Here is a 25,513-nt window from a genome sequence, read left to right as displayed (position 1 = left end):
GAAATTAATAAGTAGAAATATATATTGACTGTTATTTGTGAAAAAATTTCGTCGAGTCTATTAGTTATAATAGATGTATTAAATTTTTCATGTTCAAAGTACAAAATTAGTTTGGTGATGATAGGACACGTGTAAAATATTTGAAACCATGACCTTGAGATATTAAAGCATGTATAAGACAGATTACATGAGTGATTATATTAGCAAAGTAAAAAGAAACTAGCTGACTTGTTTCTACAATGATGTACGAGACAGAGTGAAAGAAAACCGGATAATTCAATTACTTTACAATATAAATATATCGAATCTTTCAAAGTTGTGATCAGAATAAATGATCAGTGTTCAAAAGTTGTTTTACAGTAAACGACGTAGGGATTGAATTTAATGGACTTCCAGATGTATGTACAAGCCTGATGGTGACTTGTGGAACGTTGGACCCAGACGATCATTTTGTCATCTAAGTGAAATTTGTAATCTCGTCATTTATGCCTAGTCATAAATTAATCAATAATCAGGTATACGAAAACCAAGTTGAGACGCCAACTGTGAGCAATGTTATCTGAATCACTCACAGCATAACGGATTAATCTGCGTTTATCGAACCTCAATGAATAAATCCTGATACAGTTTTGTATAGCCAGATAAAAATAACAGTGCAATGCTTCACACACTGATCACAACTAAGTGCAATGTGCATAAATGTAGTTATATTATGTACAAAAGTTAAAATATAAGTGTGAGACTGAAAACTATTGCAGAAAACCGAAACGCAATAAAAAAAATTATAGAAAAACACACGCAATGACCTTGAAATGGCACGTAAAGACGAGATGAAAAATTTCGCAGGGTCCAACACTGTAAAAGTTTTGTTACCTGATTGTCGCATGTTGAGTTGATCGTGACCAACCGGCAACGAGTACCTCACCTCTGCCTGCAATCCTCTGCCGTTGACGATTTTTTGCCGAAGATTCCAAAATCGCCTGCTGTATCACGTCCGGTGCCACCGTAGTTTTCACTGCCCTGTATACCAGCCTGGGATAGGCAAGTGTTCACAAAAAAAAAAAAAAAAAAAAAGAAAAACAACAGAGCAGTTTAATAAACACATATATTACCCATACATTTTATATAACAGGAATAGAAATGAACCGTGAGCACAGAATAACAAGAATATCTCTCAATTAGATCTAGTACAAAAGTGTAGTAATCGAGTAAAAAATTTTGATTAGATTATATTATATTGTCAAAATTAGAAATACAATCGACAAGACGACTTCTCTTTCGTCTCACCTGGGAAGCATTGCGAGGATGGATGCAACAATGACAGTCAGCCAATAAATGTATCTCGAAATAGCAGTTTGCATAACCCAATAAGATCCTGGTAGTCCCATGCAATTGACACATACGGTATTGTAAATGAGACAAAATCCAAAGAACACACCCAGTGAAATGATTATAGAGCCTACGTGAATTATTGTCTGAAAAAAGAAAAAGAAAACTTATCAGAATAAATTATAGTATGTATCGATACATGTTAATCCTTTTTCATGGTATCTTCTCTTACCCAAGACCTAGTTTCTATCGCGACATAAATAAGCATCGAGATCATGCAAGAGGTCAGAATTGTCGTTCCAAACTCCCAGATATCCACATCAGAGTCATGGTAGGCCTTTGAAAAAAATTGATCCATAATTACTACAATACAATGAGAAATGTACCATTAATGTAAACCATACATAATAATAGAATAACAATGATTGACTGATTTTACAATGTACAAGTAAGTAAAATCTTGCTAATTATGAACTAATGTTTATATACTTATAATCAAGTAATGATTATACTTACAGCCTCGGTAGTAAAGAAAATAACTATGCTTTGATAAAGTGCGTCAGCCATTGTTATCCAGAACGAATGAGGCTGATATACAAGGCCTAACCGCCCTCTTCCATATAATTGAGGGGATGCCATTAGCGTACCAGCTGCGACGAGTTGGTCATAAACACCAAGTGTCAGAGGAGGCAGAGATGTGAATAATAAATTGTAGAGCATTAAATATATCTGATCGATCATCACAGCTCCCGAAAATCCGCAGTACAGCTAAAAATTATAGATTGATTTACGTGTGTTGAGATTATTATTGGTGTATTTTTATACTTTACAAAAAGCAATCGCTGAAGAAGTACAATAATTGATGAAAAAAAGAAAAACAAAACGAACGAACTGACCTGGAACCAAAAAATTAGGAAGACAAAGGTGGCGTTTTTGTAAAAGAAGTATAAAATCATTCTAGACAGCCTGTCGTAGCACCAATGACCGTGAACCAGAAGGAGTCTGGTCAGCAATGGAAATCTAGCAATAGCAAAATCCGCAGCCATCACGGCTTGGGTGCCTTCGCGCCCAGAAACGCCAACTCCAACATCCGCTGTCTGAATCATACTAACATCGTTTGCTCCATCGCCAATAGCAAGAGTTCTCATGCCAAGCTGTTCTTTAACGACGCGTACGATATAGGCCTGAAATATCAGAAAGAATCGTATAATAGTAACAAATTCAGTATCGAACGTGGCTAAATTACTCAAGTTTGAATGAAATAAAGATGGTGCGATTCTGAGAGAAACTTTTGTGAAACCTAAAACTATCACGCACTTTTTGTAGAGGGGTAGCCCGGCAGGCTAAAACACTGGTACAAAGACGAGTTAACTCAAGGAATGGACCAGTCAGTCCTGACCTTGGATCCAAAATAAAAGTAAGTGTTTTTCCATCCACAACCAAGGCACGTTGTCGTCGAGATCCAATTCTGTGAGCAACTCTTTCCGATGGATCAGCATCATTAACATCGGTGGAATAATCAACTAAATGCTCCTGTTCAATAGCTTCCAAATGACCGTGAATCAAGGTTTCTGCAACTGTTTTGGATCGTGCTTGCAACCAAAGCAATTGCATAGATGGTGAAAACAATCGTGCTGAGTAGGCAATATTCACCGCTGTTTCTGGCTTGTCACCTATAACAACGAGTGGAAATGAAAATATTTAAAAATTTCAAAATAGGCTCAGTTAATTTTCTTTCTTGAGTATTTCTGCACCAGCTCTAGATCCTCAATATTAATTGATAAGTATGAAGACTCAATGAGTCTGTGCAGCTAGGTAATTCAGAGTAGAAGTGATCACTGATATGAACTATTGTTGACGTTCAAAATTGCTTGTCACGGTTGCGTGTGACATTTTGTAAATCGAAAAACGTCCAAAATATTCAATTCTGAAACTACTAGTGTTATTGATAAAAACAGTACTCAAATACTGAAAAATTATTTGCAGCAACGTAAGGCTCTAATTGATACACCCATTTTTTATTTGAAAATCTCTTATAAGTCTGGAAGCGCATTTTTAGTTGTTTACTCGATTTGATACTTGTGCTGTCAACCAGTCATATCTAGATATGTCTAAACACAACCGACAAATATCGATTCAAAATTAGTGATGACTATTTACAAATCCAAACAACAAGGCACAAAGCCATAAAGTGGGAAGAAGTCAGCTCATTAAATTTACCGAGTGTGGAATGACGTAAACCACATTTGAGTCTTTCTATGTCAAGCGGAACAGCTTTTTGACCTCATATTTAAACTGTTAACTGAACTAAAAGTACTGAAACCGGTTTAAAAAAAATTTATAGCAAAATCAGAAACATCGAGGTCAATTTATGATTTATTTAGTCCCGTTTCACGTGAATTGATTGATTCGTTTGGTGTAAATGAAAAAACGAAATACTAATCATTGCAGAAATGAAACGCGAAAACTTTGAGAACTAGTATAAAAATGTAATCTGTGTTTTTAAATCTGTAAAATCCAAATTTTCACAGATGCCCGGAGATTTTTTTATGAAATAAGAATCTCTGAAATATATAGGTTTTCCAGATCATTAAACTTCTTGTCAACTAACCAGTTAGGACCCAAACTACAATTCCAGCAGCAATGAGAGCGGCGATCGCTTCTGGTACACCAGTCTGAAGTTTGTCCTCGATTCCTGTGGCGCCTAACAGCGTAAGATGAGATTCAAGACTAGCATAAGAATCTCTCAGACGCCTTTCCCGGTTTTCAGTAGCAAGTTCAGCCTCGTTGTGTCGCTGGAGCCAAGTTTCAAACTCAAGAAGAGTGAGAGTTCGACGAGCCATTGCCAAAGTGCGAAGACCTTGGCGAGCGTAGGAATGCAGCTGTTGCCTAATTTTACTGGCTAAATTCGACGTTGATTCGTCGTCATTCGGGTTCAGCGATGACATGAGCGTCGAATCCGCACCCTTTGTGTACATAACAATCTCCCTGGTATGCGGATGCCGTACAACAATCGACATGCACTTTCTACTTGAGTCAAACGGCAGTACCTGAAATGATATTATCTTTTTAACATGGGTCCATAAAAGTACGTAGCGTATTTAAAACCGCATGCTGAACCATCTTGGTGCAAGAAGTATGGAACATGGTTCCAAACCACAAACCTTGAGAATCTCAAAGTCCAGGGTCGACTTGTCTGGCAGAGAGATTAGCGCGCTGTGAGGTGTTCGTTTCACAAGCTTAACATCATAAGCTCTCGCAGCTAAGACCAAAGCTAATTCGTCGGGACTTTCAGCTTCGTATATTGGAGGAGGCTCGGAATGAGCTGGACTAGAACTACGATGCTGTGTCGGTGATGTCTTGCGCGTAAGTATACTGATGTTGAGACCCGGAATTGACGAGACACCCAGAAGTTTTGGCCTGTAAGCAAATAAGCAACTACATTTTAAATTCAATTATGGCTCAGTTTCCGATTCACTGGGTTTCGATACTTCAAAGAACATAATTTGGTCGAATCGTTCGTATGTCGGATTTATTGTCTAATCGTTTACCTTGACAGTTTCACATGTGGCGCATGATCTCCAGTCGCTGTAGCATCAGTAGAAGATTGAATTGGCGAAAGATTCGTACCAGGCGGTGGCGGACTGGGCGTGACACTTCTGGACTCTGTCAGTCTGGCATATCTAAAAAGCAAAATTTCAACATATTCTTTCATCAAACTCGGCAGTGTTTTAAAAAATTTTATCCATTTCCGTTAAATGTTTCTCAATTTTGTCGGCAAAAATTCACAGATTTTTGCGAGTAAAATATTTCACCAAAGAAGAAAGTAACAAAGAGAACCTTGGATTACGGAAGAAACTATAAGATTAGATATTCTGCATCTCTTTTACCTAGTGTGAGCTCCATTTTTATGTGGTTCTTCGATAACGCCGCTAGAATTCATAACGTCATGGTGCGGCGATGTATTGACAACAACCGTATTACATACTGCTAAAAGTATCAGAAACTCCTGTAATCTATGCCTGGATAAACCGATGAGTAAGTCTTCCTTCAACCTAATACTGGGTATTAAATTTTCTCCCTCTCCGGTATGACCGTAGTCTTGTCCGCCAACAGCGCACCGCCTGAATACCATTTTGTTCTCCGTCAGAGTACCAGTTTTGTCTGAGAACACGTACTGTACCTGAAAGAGAAAAGAAAGCTAGGACTCATTACTATCTGTCTGATTAAATCAACGACTTCTTACGATGTTCAATTTGATTTTTTGTACCTGGCCCAATTCCTCTGTGATATTTAAAGCTCGACATTCTGCTCTGCGGTCAGTATCCGGATCATACAACGCTCTGTCGTTTCCAATGTGATAAACTTGCACGACCTTTGCCATTTCAATGGTGACGTAAAGGCTTAAGGGAATCATTACTTGGAGTATAATAACAAAGGTGAGGAAAGTGAGCATTCCTTCGGAACTAGGATTCTGAGGATCTGGTAGAAATGGAATAGGAACTTGCAGATCATAGCCAGAGAGCCATAAACGACAGCCGATCGCACCGACTAGGCATAGCACGACCAGTATAAAAACACACCACACAACATCCAAATTCATCTGACGTTCCAGTCGGGACCTCTGAAACATTGTAAAGAAAAAGTGCAATAAAATCATGCTTTTGTTATTGCCAAAGGAAAACGATCGAAACCGCTACAAAATATATACCGTTATAAATATCTTTGATTCGATAAACGTGGATGGAAAAAATTCGAGTATCAGCTTGAACGCGATTTTTTATTTTTAAGAAAGATATTTGCTTCGATAGATCTATCAAGGCAAGTTGATGAATTAGTGAGCACGTCTCTGTTTAGTATTTCATCTCATATCTGCATTCTTGTCTCCAGTCAGTCTGAGTGGGTGAGTGATAATAAATTGGTGGGAATCCAAATTGCTCTTGGGCAACCAAGCAAAACACATTGAGAAATGATAAGCCTCTATTATTTTGTCTATTTTTTCCTTTTTTTCCAGTACTGCTATTTATAGATTTCCGCTATCTCAAATTAGTTTTGTCGTAAGATTCATTCATGACGCTCTTTCATCGTAAACTATCATCCTTTCGGTCAAGATTATGCCATAATCACAGCGTTTCCGGTAATTTTGATTACATTGTTTAATATCTTTCCGATTAACCAGCCTCTGATGCATGTAGTGCACTATGAAAAACGAAGACGATAATAAAATTATAAATAATATGCCGCGATATTTGTCTCGAGCTGAATCAAACTCGCTCCCCTTTTTATAAACGTAATAAAATTTGAAATACGCGTGAGGGAAAAAATAAGCGATATATATTTACAGCAAATCATCAATCTCTCAGTGATCAATCGTTAAAAATTTATATTTATAGGCTCGTTCCGAAGCCGAACATCAACAGACATAATTGATTGATTGATAATTTTATAAGACGTACGTATACATATACAATAACGTATAATACTCTACACACAGAATTAAAGCTACTCGCAGACGCAGGTCAACATGAAAGTACTATACATTATATGGAAGGTATAATAGCGATAAAAGTGGGTAAATAATATACAGATATACATACAGGCGTGAAAGATACCAGATGAAAAATTCAAAGTAAGTATGTGCATATAATTCAGACGGTAATAATTAATATAGACGTTATAGAGATACGGCGTGTGCATTGCAAGTCAATCATTAATCGTATCAGCGTAAATTACACGTAGCGTTTATATTGTAAATTGTAATTACTCGGTAGCAGTAGCGGAATTGTGGCATTTAAAAACAAAAGGTCAGTAAACATAGTCGCCGAATTACTTAGGGTGCAAAATAACCACTAACATAAGTATAAAGAATGTACTGGAAAAGAAAACAAATTTTACATATAGTTTGCTCACGGTAAAAATTTGTGTTTATATAAACAAATACTTGAATTTTGGATAACAGGGAATTGATAAGAAATCATTTCAGACGGTAAGTAGAGATTTAATTTTCCATAAAATAAGTGCGAGTTATCGAAATTGCCAGATTATTTATAACATCGATTCGAGTTTAGATATTTTACAAACCTTGTAACGAGGTCCGCCATTGTTTAACATAGCCTTCGTTTCGTGACCGGCATAAACAACGATCCCCTCGACAAAGTCGGTATTTTTCAAAAGACATTCCCTGAGAAGAAGATTTTCTGTCGAAACAGGCACCCTGGAACCAGAGGAATGAACCACGGCCCCGTGAAACCTAAAATTAGAAAGAAAAAAACGTCGCGTTAATAAAATCATAGGGGAAAAAAAAACACAGACAATAAAAAAACAGCCACATCAATGTGAGTATAAACAAAATTTATTGGCGTACGTGCTAAAGAGAAATCCATCGCAAGCAGAGTTGGAAGAATAAATCGAAGGGTTCTGGCAATAAGAAACAAAAAAATAAAAAAAAAAATAAAATACATACACATGCACATACTGTAGAAGATAGTTTGGGAGAGAATTTTTTTTATTTATTTCTTTTTATTACCAACTATGACGTAGATTATAACAGAATTGAAGTAATAAAGTAAGCATATACGCGTACCTGTAGATTCTTGTGCTCGGTTGATCTACCTCGACAACCGATCGGAATTTGGACGGTTTAAAACTATTTTGTAAATCTAAGAATCCCCTGACAACTTGGCGCTGTTTCAAATTCGTTTCACCGTCAAGATTGCAGGTGTCAAGGTAGGCCAAACCCTGAGGATCGCTGCTTCTCAATAGCAAAAGATCTGCAGGTACCAATTCGTTGTTTGACAAATGTACGAGGTCGCCAACCTTAACGTCCTTCCAGGCAACCTTTTTGTATCGGTCGCTCTCCCTGTAATCAGATAAAACGATAATTAATACTACGTGGTATAACAACTTGACCCGAACCTCCGATAAATAAAAGTTTATCAAACCCCGCGCATATGTTCAATACACGCCACGAGTAAATAAATATTTAACGGTAATTATTATTATCATCATACAAATATCGACGTAGGAAGTCACAGAGGTAGAACATTTTGCACGGATATGAATTAAATAATGAAAAGGAAAATGAAATTTCACCAATCGACACTTATCGTCGTGTATAATAAATTATATCGTCCAAAGAATCACGTTAATAAAAATATCGCGGTATAAGACGTCGTATCATCGTAATGCAGGCGCTAAAATAAATATCCACACCTGTTTATCAATATTAATATAATATCGCTACTCGCGTCTCCCGTTTGCGTATTAATACAACATAAGTGCGAAAAATGTTTCACTAAAATGTAAGTGACGTCAGATCGAGCGTGATCCGCTTGTTTTTCGATGCCAATAATAACTCCGCCTCGAATTGTATCTCTACGCGTACGTAACACAAGCGTGTCTGCTGTCTTGAAAGAAAAAGAGGTAAAACGTTGATAATAAAGTGTAGCCAAAGTCGAGGAGGTAAATAACTAATATTTATATTCGATTTGCAGCCATGAAAAAGTGAAGATAAAAAATAACTCTACAGATAAAAAAAATATATGTATATACATCTATTCCGCCGACTTGAAGGAAATCCAAGACGAATCTTTCATTTGAATTTCAGAAAGAGAAAAATGAGGGGAAAAAAACCTACGCGATTTCAAATTGTCATTATAAATGTATCGTTAACCGATCGGCGAGAAGAAGTTCTGACGTACAAATAACAAGCTTCGCGGTATTCGAGATAGGTAATTTTAGGGGAAATAAGGAGAAGCTTTGTGAAAATAGGAGGGTAGAATCAGAGTTCCAATATATTCTCACAGTACCGAACTAATAGAGCAAAATTAGATACACACTAAGTTGTCCGTTATTTTGGTCGTATTGGAATTTTTTTGATTGCACAGCAAAAATATGTTCATGTTATAGAAAAAAAAGAAAAAGAAATCCCCTGTAAGTATAAATATATTTTTTGGATAATATTAACAGGTGCCAAGGAACGATCGAAATTTTCAATGCTTGTCAATTTTTTTTTTAATACTTTTATTTCACAAACTAAAACGGAGAGAAAAAATCAATTTGACGCTTCAGAACAATGTTTATATTTCCAACTAGATTTATGAACAAAATAATTTGTAACGAGCTCACGTATTTCGTAGATAATAACGACAATAAATTAAACCCGTAAGAATTATGATTTTGTGAATTACGAAAGAGTTTCGAAATTCGATGTGTTTTATTTTATTTATTTTCTCGTTCATACGCTAAGTTGGAAGTGTTTAAACATCGTTCTCAAGTATCAAATTGATTTTTTTCACACAATTTTAGTTTACGAACAAAAAGTAACCGAGTGGCAAAAATAAGGGAGTTTTAGAGTGAAATTGATTGCTTTGGGGTAGATTTAGGCGAAATCTTTAGTTTTCGAGTGCTTGTAAGAAGAGAGCGAAATAATTAGGGTACTTTTGCGGAAATAGGACACCCACCGTGTATTGCCTAAAATTGCATACCACGAGCCATATTTTACGAAGCGAATCAATTATACTCGGGCTAGATTTGCGCTAGGTCTATGCTATAAACGTTCACGTTCGCCCCAAACTCTTTGCCCGCCTACGAACATACGGCGGCTTGGCTTCCGCGTTTCGCCAAAATCAATAACTTCGGCTGCATCTGGTTGTCTGCCAAATAAATAAGCCTAAACGTCGAATTTAAAGTTTGAAAACTCATGTGTTTCGCAATGCCATATAGGAAACTCCCGTAAACACTTGGCTACTATATCTTCTGGCCTGATTTCAAATCCGGACGCCCAAGCATGGCTATTCGACACGTTTCTAAAATTCCAGGTTCAGTCTCGTAAAATAATAACTGGTACAATAATAACAATTGTTATTGTAAAGTATTATTATTGACATATGCCACGTCACGTACAAACAAAAGGAAAAAATAAGAAAAAAAAAAAATTCCATCCATACAGTGATTTTATTATATAATTATATATATAATTATAATCGTTACGTACGCATCGTTATTATGGATTTTCAATTTAATTATACGTATAGTATACATGCATAAAGCACCGGTATTCGTACCTTCCTTCACACCGGGTCTCGATTAAATAAAGATAAAGGGAATGATGACCTACCACGCGCTCTAATTTCACGTCACGCTATAATAGAGTATAGAAATAGGCATAAAAGCGAAATGGATTCGGCCGACTAGATTTTTGCTCGTATAGGTACGCGAAAGTCGTATTGCTGAATTGATATTTTCAATTAATAAGCAACGAGATCCGCGTGCTGAATACCTTTTGTGGGATGACCATGATTTTCCATGTCGTAAGAATTTATTTATACCACTACAAGACTGTCCTTTCACTCGCGTGCCTGGCTACATCTGGCTGTACAATCTGCACTGGATAAGTAGAGAGAGAGAGAGAGAGAGAGAGAGAGAGAGAGAGAGAGAGAGAGAGAGAGAGAGAGAGAGACAGAAGACATACCGCGAAAGTTCAACGTAAAAAAAGCGTGACATACGAAAACGATTCAAGAAGAATGAGAAACAAAGGGGAAAAAACCTCAGTAAATCGCAAATCGATCGCGGCAATACGGTTAAACAAAATTCTACCAAGATAGGCGGACGACTGAAATGATTGATCGATCGATCGCAAGATAAAAAGAATACGAGTTATTTGTTCGAACCAATAAAATGAATATTTCATTGCAAATATTATAACAGCCTGAGACAAAAAAAAATTACCAACAATTAAATAGAATAATACAGGCGAGGTTCGTGAAGCTGAAACTAGCAGCCAGAGGCAGCAGCTAAATTTGTTAAACTTTTTGGGAATAGAAAAATGCAGCTCAGTTTTAGCCACTTAATTCTATGAAAGTATCGGAGATTCAGGGTACTTAGCTTAATTTTTATTTTACAACTTCGTCGCCTAATTCGAATGAGCATTAGAACATCTGGCTGATAATTCTGTTGGCTGGCTTCAATTTTGTACGAGTTTCTATCACAGGACTGAAAAAAAATCTAAGATCAATGACTGAATTTGATTAGATTATTCATATTTTGAACTTATAATAGTTATATTGACTCTCAGAGATAGATAGAGACAGATAGGTTTTCTTCTGTTCACCTTGGGTCAGGTACTACAATAAAATAGATACAAAAAATAATTTAAAAACAAAATACAATAGAATAAGATAAAGTAAAATAAACCAAACTAAACTAAAGTAATATAAAGAGAAAGAGAGAAAACGAGAGAGAATGAAAGAAAAAGAGAAAAAGAGAGAAACGACGAAAGAAATAGTTAGGCCTAAGCAACGTGACCAACTAGAAGACTTGACAATTAGCAGCACAACTGCACGCGATATTGTTATCAAGGTACACGTTATACGTTTTATAATATACGCACAGTAAACTGAAGAACCTTGCGTTTTATCATAAGTCGAGAAATGTTGCGACGTATTCTTACGTTGCAAGAGTGTCACTTGTAAAGCTTGTTGGTAAAAAAAAAAAACAAAAAAAACTTTTTCTCCCTCACTATTTATTGTTTACGAATGATTGATTTGATTTTTAACAATTCGAAAAAGTACCCTCCACTGTCCTTACTTTAAAAATTAAAGTAAGACGTTGCTGCAGATGATGCAGAAATTTATGGAAAGATCGCTGCAAATATTGTTCATTTATTTTTCAACAAACAACCTTTTATACCGCACCAAAGGCATGAGGTTAATTGTTTGGTCGTCAAGATCCTTTAAACCATTTATGAAAGTTCGTGGCAATTACGCCTTGAAAATACCGCAAGTAAATATTCATTTTAGGTTCAACTATTTTTCGCAGCAAAATTCTTTGCCGACTATGTCGCGAAAATTTGAAAATATCGAAATCGTGCAAGGAATGAGCAAAGAGTAAACCATTGGGATTGAATATTGTGTTAAAATCGAGATCTATCGACGTGTTTCTCGTGACTGCGCCAACGACGATCGTTAATAAATCATAGATATAAAAATCCTATACCTACAATTGAGTAATAAACTTCAAATTCAAGACGGTTTATATCAGTTTAGAATGTAACTTATACAACACGTACCAGATGGAGGTATAATTGAAGAAAATTATTCACTTTAGGGAGTTAAAAACAGATATTTCGATACCGCAGAGAAATGTTTCGGACGAAATGCAGCTGATGAAGTGTATGAAACGTGCAATTATAGATAGGGTAGCAAAAATCGCGGACATCCATTTATCCTTCACTGCCGATCATAAAGATTTCAACTTCCCTCAGTATCTATATTTAAATCGATTTCGAAGCGATGAGTATCGAAGAGAGAAATCGAAAGTCAGCGCATATGTATAGTAATTACGTATACCGAAGAATGTATTCTCTCTTTCTATGCATACATATATATATACATATGTCATTCCTTCCGTCTTTGTGTATTAAATAATAATAATAATAAATAATAATAAATAATAATAATAATAGTAAATGTATTAAATTAAAAAAAAAAAAAAAATTCGATTAAAAAATTAGCAAGCCAAAACGAAAAAAAACGATGATTTCTACACCTACTTAAAATACACGGACTTCCGGTGTTCTTGGAAGCGAAACGATTTTCACATGCAAAAGTTTCTTACCACCGATCAAGTCGGCAGGTTGCGTAAAAGAAATTTTAAGATTTGGGGCAGCTCTGAGCGGAATTTTTTATTTTTATTCGTTCTTCACACTTTCGTTACACAGGGTTTAATTTAGTGATTATAAATGAAGTACCGTATACTTTCATCGCGTATAATAGGACGTGAAATGATAATTATATAGGTATCATCAATGCGTTTGGAATGGCAATGACGATTCATTTTTTTCAATCACCGTCGTACCGTTAATGCGTCATTTTTAACTTATACATATACACGTAATTTATACAAGCAACTGTAATTAACCAAATAATTTTATATATTACCAACAGCGATTGCAAAAGTTAGCGACCCAGTTTTCTTTTCTTCAATAATATAATTAAGAAACAAAAGGATTAAATTTTGCTAAATTAACTGACAATTTCATGATTAGAACAACGACTTTTGGACAAGTTTTAAAAAAAAGTTTTGCACACTTAACAACAGAAGAGAAACGCTAAGAGAAAAACATGCAATACCTGTAATGTAAGGTGCTAAATAAATAAACTGAGAAAATTGACCGGGGAAAGTATCGATTTCGCGTTTGTAAAAATCAGATGTGCATTCCTCTACACGTTCCTGTGTTGTAATGGTTATAAAAATGATTTCAGATCGTCAGGCGTGAACATTTGCGTGTGAAATTATCGTGAAATAGAAATGAATCAAGGTTAGACTATTTTTTCATTATCATATCTTCGCGTGCTGTGCGCAAATCAATTTCAACAAATGCATCTTCGTTAGACCCGACGATAAATGCGCAACGAGTATACCATACAACATGTAACATGCAGGGAAAATTGCGTGTTCGTATCGTAAGTTTATTGGTAATAAATAAATCACGCAGTATATCTGGTTATTTATGTAATACCCCGTACAATTGGCATTCGCAAATTACGTTCGAATTATACACGATAGATCTCCAAGACTACATCGATTGGCTAAAATCAGGAACTGAATTATTCCCAGCGTCTACGTTGTTCAATGTCGAAGGAGACTTGAGAATGCATCATCATTCGTGACGTAAGTAAGAGATTGAAAATAAAAAAGACTATCAAACGCTAATGACATCAGTTTGATTACTTCCGGTACACTGATTTAATGACAACAATGACAACAATAATAATAATCATCGTAATAATTAGAATTGGAATGTAGCGTTTATGCACTTGGAATAAACAGACGGTATGTATGTATACAATATCCACCTATACTACAATTACTACATACATAGCGTTTCCATCTGTACCGTTGATTGAACAAATTATTTCCGTATCGATCATGACGCGATAGTTTCTTCGCTATGTACAGTACACACGCATACGTATCTACACGAACAAATAGAATTCAGGAAAAGGTATACGTATACGCACCTCTCTTCTTCCCTGCATACCTTTAGAGGGCAGAAAAATCGTTGTAACAATTTAACGAAACAACACATTGTGCATTAGTAAGGCATAAACGGGACGCGTATATACACTGAGAAAAATTTCATTTCTCACAGTAACTTGAAAAATTGAGTAAAACAGGTATCGTTAGAAAAAAAACTGTTTCAATATTGTTGGTATTACGAAAAACGAGGTAAGCCTAACCATTTTGCGCTATCGTCGATCCTTTTTTGGTAATTCCAACGCAAAATCAGTTTCTGAGGTTTACTCTACTTTTTTAGTTAAACAAGGCTTTAACGTCAATTTATCGTTGCACAAGCATTAAATTTTCGCAACAGTTGCAAGAAAATATAGCAAACGTGACCGTAATGAGAAAGAATAGTAACGTATACTAGACTCTCCGGTAACAGCTAGAAAATTAATTTTCATTTTCTACCTAGAACTGTATTTTTCGATTGTGGTATAAAAAATGAAAATAGTTAAGGATTAACCGGTAACCGAAACTAAAAATTCCTTTCAGTGTATCATATGTGTGTGTCCATATATACCTAGTATATATATATATATATATACATGCTCTGACAGAAGCACATTGTCTGAATCAGAGAATGGTGGTATTGGGGCTTGTATAACAATTATTTCTTCACTCCAATAAACACCCTATACATGTATACGTGTGTGTGAGTGTGTGTGTAATATAAATCATTACGTAACTCAATTCTCAGCGACACAAGTCAGTTGTATAGGTAGGATAGTTAGACGTTATGCACGTTATACCCAAGAAGAGTGCGTTATCTAGCGATGGTTAGAGACGATTGTAGTCGGTTTCGCCACGAATCAATCGAGTTCAAGGCTGGTTAGTATTGGGTATATACCTATACATATAAAATTCCTACAACGTGTATCGAAGAATCCCTGGCAGCCTGCAAGTGTCATGTAATTCGAATATCGACGCTCGATGCCGACGATCATCGAAATATCGGTATCGTTGATACAAGCTGTTGCAGTGAACTCAGAAGCCTGAAAGGCAACGATTTTAGACAATTTTTCGACAGATATATGATTTCGAAAAACAATTCAACATTTCGAAAGAAAGACAGATAAAATTCAACGTCGACCGCAGGCAATGTCACGAATATTTTAATGATGCAATGCGATGCAAAGCCAATTGATTGATTGCAACGCCTCGAAATTCTCGGTGCACATGCAGTGTAACAGCAATGATCTTACAGTTTGCGCTGATGGAGCGTCCGTTTGAAGCTACTTGAAGGTGCGTGTTACCTAGCAATTGAATATATGTATGTTTATAACAATATATGTATATGTATATTTATATGAGAAACGACGCATTGCCGAGGGAAGTGTTTCGTCGTTATTTAGCAATATTGAGACAGAAAATTTCAGCAAAGCGAATATATAAAATACAGCTCGTTTCCTGGTTAGGCTCGTTGTCGTTTCCATTGATTCCTGACCAAAGGAATCACAGTGTACGATTGTGTGAACGAAGTATCTGAAAGTATTTGTCATTGTATAGAAAATGATTAAACAACGGACGAGTTTTCTTCCTTCATCACCAGACAACGAATCGATTGTCATTAAAAAGAAAAGTTTCAAACGACGTGAAATTTTAGGGAAAGAAAACTTACGGAGATGAAAGAACGACTTGTACGCTTACTCGGAACAAACTATCGAATCAAATTAAACAAAATTTTTATACCATATACCAGACTTCCGTTTCTACGAGTAAGGAACTGTGACGATCGCAATAATATCAAAGATTGATTTTAAATATTAGAACAGCAGATTCATTGTGCACCATAATGGCCATTAATTCACGCACGTGCGTGTGTATATATACAAACTGTCCACACAATTACTGCAGACTGTATCAATAAGCCAAAGTGAATTTGAGAAGCCTGAACTGCGTCACGTATTACAGCGATTCGTTGTTTATTTGGCGCGAAAGAAGAAGTCAAGCTTTTCAAACACCGAGTATTCAAAATGTCATCAACTTGTCAAATCGGGTAACCTTTTTGAATAATTTTTCACTTTCATTCGCGTACAAAAGATATGTAACATACATACATAATACATGTATGCCTGTAATGAAGGTATTTCCAAAAGTTGACCGGTCTTTACGCGGTAATAAAAGCAAAAAGTTACCTTGCAAAGGTTCGCAGAGCATGATAAAATTATGACGCTTGAGGAAAAAGCCTGCAGTCACGGTTCGAGTAAATGATTCATTGGTGATAATTTTTTCCCCTCATTTGGTTCAAATGCTTGTTTTACGCGTGTTATACACGTGATGGGAAATGTCAATTTATACGTATCTGTGTATATATACATACATATATTGTACCAAGGTAGGAACGAACAGTTCGTGGTCAATGTCAGCGTCGACACGCCGATGTCATCGGTGTTGGATTGCGAATCGAGAAGGCGAGAGCAGGCTGGTATTAAATCGATTCCATGCACCCACACATTCATTCCCAAGAGCCACACGACGATCGATCTCAATCACCGTGACGACTTTTAAAACACCATGCATTCCGTATTCCGAATCGACGGAGTTCTAATTATCATCAATACGTACCGCACGCGTGTTTAGCTTGTGCAATTTCACCGGATAAAATTGGTTTTCAAATCGCCTCCGCAATCCGACAACGACAAAGAGAACTACGAAAACCGACATCGTAGGTCGAAAATATCCAATTCTGTATTCGATTTAGCGTTTATTTTTCCATAAATGAAACACCCACCCACGTACACACGTCTCGCATGTCCGAAGCTGACATAAATCCATAACCCAGACGACGAACGGTGAAAAGTGAGCGTTTGTGTTTGTGTTTGTGTGTGTGTATCCTCCAGGGCACGAAAAGATCGAGGACTACTATGAACGCTTTGACTTAGAATTGCGTTTCGGACCACCAGCGTGATCGTACGTACATAAATACACGCATGAATGTAGATTGCGGAGACTGTGCCGAGTAGGGTAGGATGTGATAAGTAATAAGGTCCGAGAAGGAGTGCACCGACCCTTACGGTGATTAGTGCCTGCTTTATGCGGGTGGAGACACGTATGTATAATACATATATAATACCGAGTAAATTATCGTATGAATTCGTTTCGTATGTTTCACACTACTACCTAATATACCGCAAGCTCTGTTAATAGCACGTATATGCGAGTTTCATAATTAGACATGGTGGCCACTGACAGCGGTCGAAAAAAATCCTTGACTTTTCCTGAGTAAAAAGGCTAAGTAACAGTGCCAACAAGAGTGAATAATCAATGAAGCTACGAATTGATCGGTATTTAAAAATGTGGTAACACTCTGTTTAACGGCGACGGAAAGTAATTTTTATACAGCCGAGCTTGAGCGCAGAAATATTTTTATAAAATTATTTTATCACGCAAACGTTTACACGGAACATTGACTAAATCATTTTACGAAAATTTCAATGCAATATTTATATCCATGCAGAAACTTACTTATCGAGTAGATGGAATATCTTTCGTACAGACCAGGACATCCCTTCCGCTTACCCTTAACCCCTGCGTCTCGTCCGCTCTATTTATAATATCTCTACGGATGCGCAGCGCTGATCGAAGAAATATACCCGGGAAGCATTGTTTCGTTTACGAAATTTGGAAAAATCTCTCTCGTGAATAGTAGAAATTTGTTCTACCGAAAAGCACTCAATTTCTCAACGCGATTTTTATTAATTAAAAATTTCTAGCTTACGATTTTTTCGAATTGTGATTTTTCGTGAAACAAGCTTAGTTCTTTCTCGTTCCACCGGACCACCGTTCATTTTCCCCGACCAATTGTAATACTCCCTGAATTTTCCCTGACGAGTGGCCACCGTGTTAAAAATAGAGGAATATCGCGTCACGCGTGCAGTTTCCACCTCAGCTCGTCCTCGTGACGTCTTACGCGCGTGCAGTACGTTGTATATTTATACGGCGTGAAGGTGGCAGCTTAACTCAGAATCCCGGAAGCGTGGTATAGGTATCCTCATTTCCCCGACGTTACTCTCCAGCTGACTTAATCGGATTACTTGATTACTTTGACTCAAACTGTGCGGCCTTCGGAAGCTATTACCAGCCGGCGATAAATCGAAATCTTAAAGACACCTAGCGATCGCCGTCTCAAAGCTTGCAAGCATCGTGTTTAATTCATGATTAAATTATTCTGTCAAAATTAACTCTTCGTTCATCTCTGATACCTTATAACGAATGCAATGAGAACCGTTTCTCGTATAACCGCTGATCAGGAAATAAGAGGTGAAGCATTGGAAAATATTTCCACGCAATTATCTGATTATTGTAAAATTACGCGGAGTTGCGTACGTTCTTCGTTTGTTCGATGATAAAACTGCACTGAGATAAATTTTAAGTTCCGGTTACCGCTCAATCCTTAACTGTCTTCATTTTTTACCACAATCGAATAATACAGTTCTAGGTATAAAATGAAAATTAGTTTTCTAGCTGTTACCCGAAAGTTTAGTAACCGTTACTATTCTTTCTCATTAAGACGTTAAAGCCTTGTTTAACTAAAAAAAAAAGTAGAATAAACCTCAGAAACTGATTTTGCGTTGCAATTACCAAAAAAGGATCGACGATAGCGCAAAATGGTTACAGCAATTAGCAATATTCAAACAGTTTTTTTAACGATACCTGTTTTATGTACTGAATTTTTCAAGTTACTGTAAGAAACGAAACTTTTCACAGTGTGTACTGTATAAACCCGTTTCAAACTCCGGTGACATATTCATCAGCCTTGCAAATTAACGTACATCGTTATAGTTTGCACTCTCTGTTCACGAGGTTGCAGCAAATCAGAATGGAAGGTGGGTGTCTAGGTTTATAGATATTACGCGGAGAGACTATCCATCGCATGTATGTATCTATACCTCGTACGTCGCCAAGTGTGATATATATACTGTTGCATAGTAAAACGAGTCGACAAACCGTTGATTAATGCAACAAAGTTGTAACATTTCAAAATTTCGATATCGTTAGTTATTCTTGTTCTTGTTGTTGTTGCTGTTGTTATTCGTTTACCATTCAAAGCTCGGTGTCGACTCGTTAAATTCGTGGCACAACGTTGCTCAAGATCGACGATTTCATGCCTGTAACGTAAACTTTGAAAGATGACGCGGCGTCAGCAACAACGAGAGTTTAGTCTACGCTCACGTAGTTGGTCGATTATAATACTGTGTTACAAACTCTGTGTTAACGGTTCTCCGAAACTCCTCAAGTCGTAAAGTAACCCGGAGTACGTAGTTTGGAGGACAAAATATAGAAAGTATACAATGCCAAAATGCAGATTTGTCAAAATTTATACCAAATCGAAATTTTACCGATTTATGGTTTTACCTTCATATATTTCGTATTTCTGTACTTCGACGATCTAGATGATTTCAAATTTATGAAATTAAAGTTCGAAACGTTGTAGCGACGAAAGATCGCGGAAAGAACACTATGTTCTTATTTCTGCTATGACTTTCAAGGAAGTAAGATTTCAAAATAAGAGTTTTTTTTTTTTTTTTTGTTTTATTACAGTTCACTGAATTTCAAACAATTCCAAAATCGCGAAATGACGATTTTTCCTAAGAATGAATCGTTACGACAACGTTACTAACTTCGACATGAAACAATTTTCTATGCTTGAACTTTCTGCATTATTGCAATTCGATATCTTGGTCCTTCTACATCGATCGGTCTTCTGGTTTCTTCTAGTTTTTCAAATCCCAATCCGAACAATACAAGTTCAGAAAAAGGTGAACCGGCATCGTTACGTTTATGCAATAGTTTCGTAATATGTTTTCAATTAATTGCCCTTTATAAGAGCGAACCAAGAATAAACAATAAAATATATATACATCAGGAGTCGCGAATTCTATTGTTCGCAATTACACGTTCGGGTGAAAAAAATTTGAAAAAAACAAGCGTATACAGTAAAAGTGATTTCTTCGATCCTCCGCGACTATAAATCGCTGTTATTATAGACGTAAAATCGGTAATTGGTGGCGAAGGCCAACATTATCAGGTAGTTGGAGTTCTATTAGGTGTATATATAGGCGTGTGTTGAACTTGACACTGTACACGGTGACTAGTCGATTCCAAATATCTGCGAATGTAAGTGCGGGGCCGAGTTGGAATTCTGAATTTGAAAAGTTTCGAAAGCGCCCAATACCGAATTTTTTGGTGGCGAAACTTGTGGTTAAAGAAATTAAACTCTTACGAGACAACAAAGTTTCGAATGGTCCGGAACCTCACGCTTCCAAGTTCCGAGAGTGCGGAAATGAGAAAATCAAAAAATCTGAAACATCGAAATTCTGACAGATCCAAGATTTTCAGTTCTATGAATTTCTGATTTCGTGACATTTCACGACTTTGATTTTGTTTTAAATTTTCGACATTCTTACTACGGAATTCTGGTCATTCTGAATTTTGGTTTTTCTGATTTTTTTACTCCATCAAAGCTTTATTTTTCCAAATTTTCCTCCATCCTAACTTTACTTTTCGGAACTTTGCTCTATCGCAACTTGAATTTTCGGAACTTTGAGCAGTCGACTTTCTGACCGTCCGAAACTTTGTTGTTTCTCCAAAATTTGATTTTTTTACTTCAAGTTTTGCCAGCAAATAATTCCGAATTAGGCGCTCTCGGTACTTTTCAAATTCGAAACTTCAACACCGCCCCGTGTGCGTATACGAATCGAGTGAGATACGATGGTGTAAAAAATAGAAAATCAAGATCCAACAAACAGCTATGAAAAACCGCCATATCGCGTTGCAAAAAAGCTCTGCGCCCTAGCGAATTGCAATTAGGTTGTTTTTACTATCGAATCGATCGCCGTCGCGTTTTCATATTTTTTTTTTTCTAATTTTTTCTTCTATACGTCAACAACTGCGTTGTAAAAGCCGATCGCTCAGAGATTATACAAAAGAACCTTCTATATCACGGAACAATTTTACTATTATTAACAATTTATTGACGATTTGCGATCGCGTAATATAAAAAAGCACTCATCGCTGTTTTCATCGCGATATTAAATACAGATGCGAGAATAACAATCAGGGTATATAGAGTGAATGACATATTAGTGTCCCTAACATTTCCTCGTTTTCCAAACGAAAATAGACATTTTTACAAAGCTGAACCCCCTCAATTCCCTGACGATTCCCGGTTCTACAGATTTTCCTAACAACAATTACACAACAATAAAGTACAATTGGTGTAATAAAACGTGCAGCAGATCGTGTAGATGGAAATCTCGCCGAAATGATTAACCTTGCAGTTGAATGGAAATAAAAGCAAAAAAAAAAAATTTGAAACTTAACTGTTCTACTAATAGACACGCAGAGCAAGGCTAGGAGCATATTGACCTAGTGCGTCGGGCTACATTGGTGTCAATTATCTTCGTTTCAGTTACGACGATCAAGTTCCCCGCCGGCAGGGACGAATCGAGAATGATTTCGCGATGGGAAAATCCCAGGGCGACGACGATCCGTCCCTGATATCCTGTTTCGCGTTTTAAAACACGATTCGGCGAATGCGATGCCTGCAGGAAATCATCCCCGCAGAAATAAACAAACTTGGTGAATGAAGTTTTCTTCTCGTTTGATTATAAAATTATTCTAAATTTTTATCATCATCTTCGACGATTACAACCAATTTCAGCAATTCAAAGTGTATTTTATAATGTTGGATCGCTTGACATTATATTTGGATCAATTTATCTTTAGTTAGGTCAATACTTAACAAATAATCATTGATATACCAGATGAAATTCCATACTATTATACTTTTGGCAAGTAATTGAAATAAGCATTGGATAAAATTTATGTCAATATACTTATTTTGTTCACTCTTTGAGTAAATCTTTGTGCATAATTATATAATATACAAGACTAACGACGATTCGTACGTGTTATGAATTATTCAAGCCTGGTATTCTCCTCTACAATAATTGAAACACAGTTTGAACATTCTTTTTATTCAAACAATTCACGCATGCGACGATATATGTATATTTTTTTTGTTTCCTGTTTTTTATCCTTTTGTTTCACCTTATGAGAAATTCGTTAAATAATGTGTTATCGAATCCCTGCGTAAAATGTATCTACGGAAGAACAACGTCAAAACGAAAAATACTGAAAAAAAAAACTTCGGAATATCGACTGCAAAAAAATCTGAAATTTTCCGATCATATAACGTCGCGACGTGTGCAAAAATGTTTATCATCGTTCGGTTGAACTTGTCCTTCGAATTAATTTCAATGATAATTTTTGTTCCCGGTATGGATGAATTCTGCTTGTTTGACGTAGAGTGAAGGAATAAAAAAAAAAAAAAAAAAGAAACCCGTGTCGAAAATAAGGATCAATAATTTTTGCCATACGGCGCCATTTGGCTTTGCAATAACAAACAAGCAGTGCGCCGGCATTAAATCGCAAATCGAACGACCGGCGACGCGCTCCGTGAGTGAGCAACGGCCGAAACAAGCCCGTCATATAAACGGCGTAAAATTCAATTCGGTATTGTTTATAACAAACGAACTAACACAGGCAACGGATTTTACTGTTTATGCACCAAAGATGTTTGGCTGTGCGGGCAGAATTTATAATTATGAGTCAGCTCTCGTTTCAAATCGCTTCTTCGATAGCAGTACGATATTCATCAGCGACACGCATGCGGAACGATACTCGCGAGATAAGAGAGCGGAAGAAACTCGATTGGATCGTAAACTCTGCGGGATAAATTATGCCGATGTAGGTATTAATGCAAATTTCCAAATTGGTGATTCGAAATTAGGGATAAATTTGGGTCACCGTCTGAATCGGGATGAAAAACGATTAAAAAATCTTAAACAATGTCGCCTGCGCCAATGACGATTAACGCGAATGAAACGACATCGTTCGTGTATTAATCTAAAATATCGGTAATTAAAAAAAACGTTTCATACAAATTTAGAACGTTCAAACTGATTTCTGATGCGATTCCGATATTTTCGCGGACTAATTTTGCTTATCATAGATTTATTTATTTTACATCCTATAGTATCGGGCGCGTTGAAGCAGTGTTGTATTTTAAGAGTTCTTAAATTGTTCCTAGACTTCTAATTCTGAAGGATCTGCAATCGACTAGCAAAAAGATTCGAACAACATAAATAACCGATAAGAAAGAAACTCCAGAGTTCAATCATTTTTAAGCTTTTCATTACAAAACCTTTTCTGAAATCGTTGTTATCTAAGCTTGTATTGCTTGTATAGCTCGCGACTAAGATTGCTGGAGAAGTTTCAGCCATTTTTTTCATTTCTTTTTTTCTCAAGTCTTGATACGAGCGGCGAAAGCCATTCACCCTCAGGTCTGCGATACTCTCCGAGCATCGTAAAAGCGACTCACCGTGTACTCAGCCCCTAGAGTTCTATTCGGCGTTATCCTTTCGGTCGTCGACCTTTAAGAACTATTCTTGGTAAGAGGAGAAAAAAAAAACACATTGTAGAAAGTGAGATTATCCGCACTTTTCCAGCGATATTACCCTAGAGGCCCTGCAAACCAATTAAGCCACACGCAAGGATTAAATTCTATTCGTCCTAAGCTAGAAATAAAGATATTTGCAACGAGTTCGAGGTATTCGAGATTGATTCCATTTTTATGTACATTTGGAAAACCCGCAATAAATTTTGGAAGGAAAAATTTCTGTTTTTTTTTTTCTTTTCATCTTCTTCAACGGTGAATAATCGCCGATCGTGTGTTTAGAAATCGAAAACACGCATCTTCGATTAAACGGACAGGTGTGAAGATAAACAAACGGCTTGATTTGTATCTCGCACGTAATCAACGAGATAAATAGAATATTCCGATTCGTATCGAAATTTTTTTCGTCAATAATAGCTAAAATAGCAACGGTGATAAGTTTGATTTAAAAAAAAAAAAAAAGAAAAAAAAAAGAAGCTTTAGACTGCCCACGAGCCAGCCCGCAAACTTCCCGTTCTTACACTGCGGGTTGTAAATTCATAGAGAAAAGAAAAGAATAATATTTAATTCAGATTTCGAACTAAAAATTCAGATTCGTGATTAAGGATTTTAAAGCTTTATTTTTTTTATTTTGAATCACGATAACGGATCCATCATTAAAAATTTTGCAAGTCTGAGCTTCGATTCGTTATCGGTGACCCGAAAAACCTCCGTCGACCAATTTTCACCAAAATCGGAATATTTTTAGACCTTTTCCACCACGTTGGATCGCCATTTTGAATTTCACAATCCGACTTCAGATTCGTGATCAGCAACCAGACAAACCGACGAGTACCAATTTTCATCGAAATCCAAATGTTTTTATTTTTTATTCAGCTTATCGAATACGACAAATTTAAACTTTACAAATCTAACCTCACGGTAGTAATTTTTATTCAAATCCATTCATCCATTCTCAAGACACCATCAGTTTTATTTGATTTTTTGGATTTATGTTATTTCAATTATTGAAAAAGCCAATCATGATCAAAGCCAAAATCTAATCAGTTCTAAGTTTGGAAAAGCCGCGTCGATTGAGACTAAAATCATTGAAATCCGGTAACTCGTTCTCGAGATATCGGCAGACAAAGAAAATTGATAAGATACGTGCAACCATACATAGACACAGACGTACGTCGGAAAATGATCGGAGGTGATGCTCTACACATCAAAACGTGGAGATCTAGTGAAAACTCAACTTTTCATGTTCAGGTTGATTACAACTTCTTTTTTTCTCTGAAAACAGAGAAACGGGAAATCGAAAACAAGTAACGAATCGATTTGAGTCATAACCACATGTTTCCGACCCCTTTAGCGCACGTCCGGCTGTCAATTTTTTAATTCTCCGAACAAATCCAGGAATAAGTTTCGAACAAAGGCAACCGCAGATCTGAAATTACGAACCGTAGCTGATGAAATTACAAATCATTTCCATATCCCCTGTAACTTATGTTTGGAAGAAAAAAAAAAAGGAATTAAAATTACACAAATTAAAAATTACACGTAATTTTCTTTCAAGGATTTGTTACATCTCTCTCTCTCTCTCTCTCTCTCTCTCTCTCTGTCTGTCTCCTTTTTCATCAGCAGCACAGAAAAATGATCAACCAAATGACAACTAAA

The 25,513-nt window shown here is 36.4% G+C and overlaps 1 protein-coding gene across 3 annotated transcripts in view; it reads right to left on the bottom strand.

Annotated features, from left to right (window-relative positions):
- Positions 1–25,513, bottom strand: part of LOC124307866 (phospholipid-transporting ATPase VD) — a 62,400-nt gene that overhangs the window by 4,022 nt on the left and 32,865 nt on the right. The window contains exons 5-17 of one of the 3 annotated variants that reach the window (XM_046770018.1): positions 7,913–8,188; positions 7,411–7,579; positions 5,600–5,953; positions 5,220–5,512; positions 4,881–5,012; positions 4,494–4,767; positions 3,941–4,379; positions 2,647–3,002; positions 2,226–2,513; positions 1,846–2,097; positions 1,562–1,666; positions 1,288–1,475; positions 874–1,032 (exon numbers count right to left, since the gene is read on the bottom strand). In XM_046770018.1, the coding sequence (XP_046625974.1) occupies positions 874–1,032; positions 1,288–1,475; positions 1,562–1,666; positions 1,846–2,097; positions 2,226–2,513; positions 2,647–3,002; positions 3,941–4,379; positions 4,494–4,767; positions 4,881–5,012; positions 5,220–5,512; positions 5,600–5,953; positions 7,411–7,579; positions 7,913–8,188 (3,285 nt within the window). The remainder of the gene's footprint in view (positions 1–873; positions 1,033–1,287; positions 1,476–1,561; positions 1,667–1,845; positions 2,098–2,225; positions 2,514–2,646; positions 3,003–3,940; positions 4,380–4,493; positions 4,768–4,880; positions 5,013–5,219; positions 5,513–5,599; positions 5,954–7,410; positions 7,580–7,912; positions 8,189–25,513) is intronic. The other 2 variants (XM_046770020.1, XM_046770019.1) reach the window with 2 other exon arrangements.

Source organism: Neodiprion virginianus, chromosome 6 (genome assembly GCF_021901495.1).
Source record: "Neodiprion virginianus isolate iyNeoVirg1 chromosome 6, iyNeoVirg1.1, whole genome shotgun sequence".
In the NCBI taxonomy this organism is placed as follows: Eukaryota; Metazoa; Arthropoda; class Insecta; order Hymenoptera; family Diprionidae; genus Neodiprion; species Neodiprion virginianus.
This window is presented reverse-complemented; position numbering and strand designations above follow the sequence as displayed.